The sequence below is a fragment of the Aedes albopictus genome, chromosome 3 (genome assembly GCF_035046485.1).
Source record: "Aedes albopictus strain Foshan chromosome 3, AalbF5, whole genome shotgun sequence".
Taxonomy (NCBI): domain Eukaryota; kingdom Metazoa; phylum Arthropoda; class Insecta; order Diptera; family Culicidae; genus Aedes; species Aedes albopictus.
Genome location: NC_085138.1, coordinates 410,198,360 through 410,203,155, shown reverse-complemented (window position 1 = coordinate 410,203,155; position 4,796 = coordinate 410,198,360). Strand labels below are relative to the sequence as shown.

Below are 4,796 nucleotides of genomic sequence, written 5' to 3'. Positions count from 1 at the left end.
TGGAAGGTTTACCCTCAGGATTCTCGTCAGAATATAGGGAGGGTTCTTATTAGAATCCTGGGTAGATTTCCTCTGAATCCTTAGAGAATTCTCCTCTCCTCCTCAGATTCCTGAGAGGATTCCCCAGAATCCCGAGTGAATTCTCTCATGAATCATGGGAGGAAACCTCCAAGAATTCAGAGAGGATTTTCATCAGAATTTAAAGAGTATTGTCCTCGAAATCGTTTTCCAAAAAGAATTTCAGCGGGATTCCTCAGAATATTTACCATAATTCCGAAACGAATACTTCCTAAATCTTACGAAGTTTCAGAATCATGAGAAAATTTTCTTCGAAATTTTTTAGAGATTGTTAGCGTTAAAATTGCGAGAAAACTCTCCTGGATTCTGAATTGTTTATGGTTTGATAATTTAGAAATAAGATTCTTAATATTTGACAGGTTGTAAGAAACCTGTTGACATAGTATAGCATAGCTGCAAGCAATGCCAAGGGCTACTTAATCCTTGTAGAGCAATAAATGTATAACTTTTGAGCGATAAGGACCCTTCGTTCTTAAAAAAAAAGATACATGCAAATCTGACTCACCTGAATCCCGTGCCCACCGGGTCCCTGCTGGCTGATGTGCAGCTGCTGCGTTTGTTTCATCTGTAGCATCGTAGCATTTGGTGGTCCTCCACCCATGGGACCTCCGGGGCCACCCCGCGGAGGAACACCATTGCCAGCCCCGTTCGCTTGCTGTCCGGGACCGGCACCACCGGGTCCACCTGGACCTCCGGCAGCGCCCGCTCCGACACCTCCAGCACCTCCAACGTTGTTAGCACCCGGGGGTCCTCCCCCTCCCGGTCCAGGACCCCTCGGTGGAATGTATCCCGGGCCGTGTGGACTTCCGTGATTGGGAAGGCCTCCTCCGGCCGGCGATCCGTATGGCGAGTATTGTTGCTGTTGGCCGGGTTTGTTGAAAGGACCCGGGCCGGGGCCTGGCATTTTCTGACCGGGTCCGGGGACACCCATACCCGGTGGCATCCGGCCCATCTGCGGCTTGAGATCGAATTCGTTCTGCGGGGAGTAGAGTTCTTGCTTGATCATGTCCGCACCGGGGAACGGAGGCACGTTGCCCTTGTGGAATTGAGGTGGGACACCTCCAGGACCGTTGGGGTTGTTCGGGGCGTTCATGTAGTCCTGACCGGGACCGAACTGGCCGAACTCGGAGTAGGGTGGTCGCTGGGGGTTCTGTTGAGGTCCCCGAGGAGGGAAGCCCATGCCCATGGCGTTTTTGTGCTGGTGCTGTTCGGCCATGTGTTTGAGGGTTTGTGCCGCAGGAGAGAGCTCCGACATGGGACCGTTTTGGGGGTTCCCGTAGGGTCCTCGTTTCGGTGGGAGGCCATCGTTTCCGAAGGCACTCGGGAACTGGTTCGTTACGGGGCTACCCCGCTTGATACCCATGTTGTCCAGCATTCCGGGACTTGGGTGTTCTTGCTTTATGCAGGCTTCTTGCTTCACCTCGATCTGCTGCTGCTGTTGGGCGTGTAACATCTGCTGCTGTTGCTGTGGAGGAGGAGGTTGCTGCTGATGGGGTGGCTGCTGTTGATGGAGGTGGGGAGGCTGCTGGTGGGGAGGTTGCGTTTGGTGCTTCTCTTCAAAGTCCAGGAAGTCCGGCTGGAAGTCGGAGAGATCCGAGATGAGATCCTTGAAGGCGTCGCTGTCGTCGTTGGTATCGTCCCCGATGAGGTCCGAAAGACCAGGGAAGTGTCCGTTGGCAGCGGCGTCCTTATCGAGTGCTGCCGAGAGATCGGCGAACTCGTTGGTATCCGGCTCCTGCTTGAAGTCCACAATCCGGCCAAGGTCGTGCATGTGTGGGGATGGCGCAGCAGGATGGCCTCCTGCGCCGCCACCACCTCCCGAGGGACCTCCTCCACCATTTCCGCCTCCGTTCGCTCCTGCCTGGTTCTGCTGCTGTTGTTGCTGCTGGGCAGGGCTGGGACCCTCGCTCTTGACGGACGCATTGGTCAAGGCCTTCACCGTTACGTTGGTGCTGATCTGCTGCGGCTGGGAGTTGGCCGCCGACGTCGTGAACTCGAGCTGCTGGACGATCTCCACCGAGAACTTGGTAAGGTTTTCCGATCCGTTGTGCTGTAGCTTGACCGGTGGTTCGTACGAGTCGGAGGCGGAATCGACGTCGTCTGCTGGTCTCTTTAGGAATTTTTGTTGCTGCGAAGAGAAAAAGAAGAAAAAAGTTCACCATTAGATCAACTTCCATGCGTTGTGGCATCGTTTCGAAGCTAACCGAATCGGTCGCAAAAACCTTGATCGCTGTGCTTTGCAAGTACATTTCGTCTCAGCCGGGCGGCGCCTTAGCTATCAACGGCACGAGCTACGACTCATATCTAGTAGTAGGCATCATCATCATCATCCCCCGAAGTTGATTACAAACTTACTGAGCAGGCCGTGGCGAGCAAAAAACCTAACGACCGGCGAGACGATCTAGTCAGCCGGAGCCGCGTGAGTGCGCGATCATCATTTTGTGTGCTTCTTCGATTGCTAGCAGCCGAGCGATCGCACAGTAGGTAGAGGTAAGATAGGGGCGAGTGGTTCACAATGCGTCGATAATGCTCTCAGCAAATGCCTTGTTTATAAGAGGAAATCGAGTATAATTGCTTGTTGCACTTACTAATAAGATGATATACATTTTTTAAAAGCTTCATCAAAATCTCGAGATCAAGTCTATGAAAGGTTTGGATTTGGTATGAGAAAATAAGGGTAATCGTAGAACACATTCAAAAAAGTTGCAGAAGTTCAACATGGAGAGTGTCTCATTCCATATTAAACTATTTCTACATGGCAGCACATGTTGATTCGCTTAGCGCATTTTTCCCCTGATCGAAATGACTGCACATCACTGCCACCGTACGGTGTGTTACTTGAAATTGATGCTTCACCAACTAGGTATACTGTCTGTGCACTATACTGCACTACGATGCACAGACAGCCAGACACACATCAGAGACAGAGCGCGAATGCCCTTATCGCAGTGAATTATACTTAAACACACTACTGAAAGGAACGCTATGGAACTGAGACAAAAAAAAACTTTCCGCATTTATACGAGTCAATCGCGAAAACAGATCCGATGTGACTACTGGACTGCCGCTGCACTCATTATTTATGCGAGGGAAGAAAGGCTGGTGGGTGATTTCTCGCGATTTCTACGATGTCTGTCTCTGGATGCAATTCAGTATTGAGTAAATGCATGGAAGCTGAAAGCAGTGAGGGTCGGTTGATCATCTACTAATGAAACGTGGACTCCGTGTACAGTGACGGAGGACCTATCGAAAAACTTATGAAAATTATATTGGGAACTAGTCAAAAAATACTTATTTGAATGTTGTAGTTGTGCACTTCATGGCGATTTTATCGGATGCATGAGAAAAATCCATATGCAAATACGGTTTTCCAAATATTGAGTCATGCCCACCAATTGGAACCATAGAACATGAGTAATTCTATCATCAATTGGAGTACTGGGAAGCAAGTATGATTCACATCAATTTATCGTTCGATCAGGCAAAGGCATATGAAACTAACCATATTCAAACGAGCAGAGCGCAAGAGAACATATGTGGAAAGATTTTTTCTAGCCATCGATCGCCCATAACATTATCTCAATTTAATCAAGTTTCAAGGTAGAGTAAAGTGGGGCAAAAGTTCGAGTGCGGCAAGAGTTTCTTTTGGAGTTTTTAAGCTCAATCCAAATTATTTCTTTCAGGTGTCAAGGTTGTTCTAACCCTTTTGAAAAAGAGTCTTTCATTCCAAAAATTATGAAAATTGATCGATATTTCGAAAAGTTATGACAAAATGTTGGTTTTTGATCAAAAAATTGTAACAAGCGATGGTCCTTCCAACGCATGGAATGGAATTGTAATGAAATCGAATTCGATTTTTTTTTTCGGGGCGTAACTAGGTAAATTTTGAAGATGCTTTAGCATGTATAATTTTCTGCAAAAAATATTTGGAAATCATATTTTACACATAGTGGGGCAAAAGTTCGAGTCATGTGGCAACTTTAGGTATAAATCTCAAATTCTGCGAAATGTATATATTATCTCTAAGAGTGATGAAATTAGTGAGAAAATTCGATTAAAGTTTAAAAAAATGTTGTTTTATCTGAATTTGGCTGAAAACTAATAAATCTAAAAGAACAAGTAGTTCAATAAATTAACCAGTGATGTCTACGCCTGAACTAAATCAAATTCCTCATTTTTTTGGTTTTATCTTTTTTTTTTAAATAAAATAACGGAGTCATATTTTCAAAATCGGCTTTTATACACAGTAAGGGAAGGATCATGATATCTTCTGAATTATATCGTAATTTTAATCAGTTTTACATAAAACAATTTTTTAAGTTACATTTAAAATTTATAAAGTAGTTAACTTCAATATAGCAATCCTCTACATAACTTACTAACTTACTAGATCACTCACTAATAAGCCCTTCACTTACTACCAGGCTCATTTATTCACTAACTCACTCACTCATAAAATTATTAACTTTCTACAATTCATTTCACTTGCGCACTCATTTTCCCACAAATCCACTCACAACAGGCTCGCTCACTCACTAATTCAATAATTCATCAAATCGTTAGCTAACTTAGCTCACACAATCACTTACTCATTGTTACACTCACTCACTTATATGCTTATAAGTGAGTGAGTGTAATAACTCACTAATTCATTACATCAATCACTAATTGGCTCACTCACTCGCTCACTAATTAATTAACTCACTGACTCATTCAAT

General features: G+C 45.3%; 1 protein-coding gene across 1 annotated transcript; it reads right to left on the bottom strand.

Annotated features, from left to right (window-relative positions):
* Positions 1-535: 535 nt before the first annotated feature.
* Positions 536-2,594, bottom strand: LOC134292001 (neurogenic protein mastermind-like). The gene is made up of 2 exons (XM_062860603.1): positions 2,283-2,594; positions 536-2,206 (listed from the first exon to the last, which is right to left on the bottom strand). Exons 1-2 carry the CDS (start codon positions 2,325-2,327, stop codon positions 551-553), a joined length of 1,701 nt encoding a protein of 566 aa, XP_062716587.1. The 5' UTR covers positions 2,328-2,594; the 3' UTR covers positions 536-550.
* Positions 2,595-4,796: the final 2,202 nt, after the last annotated feature.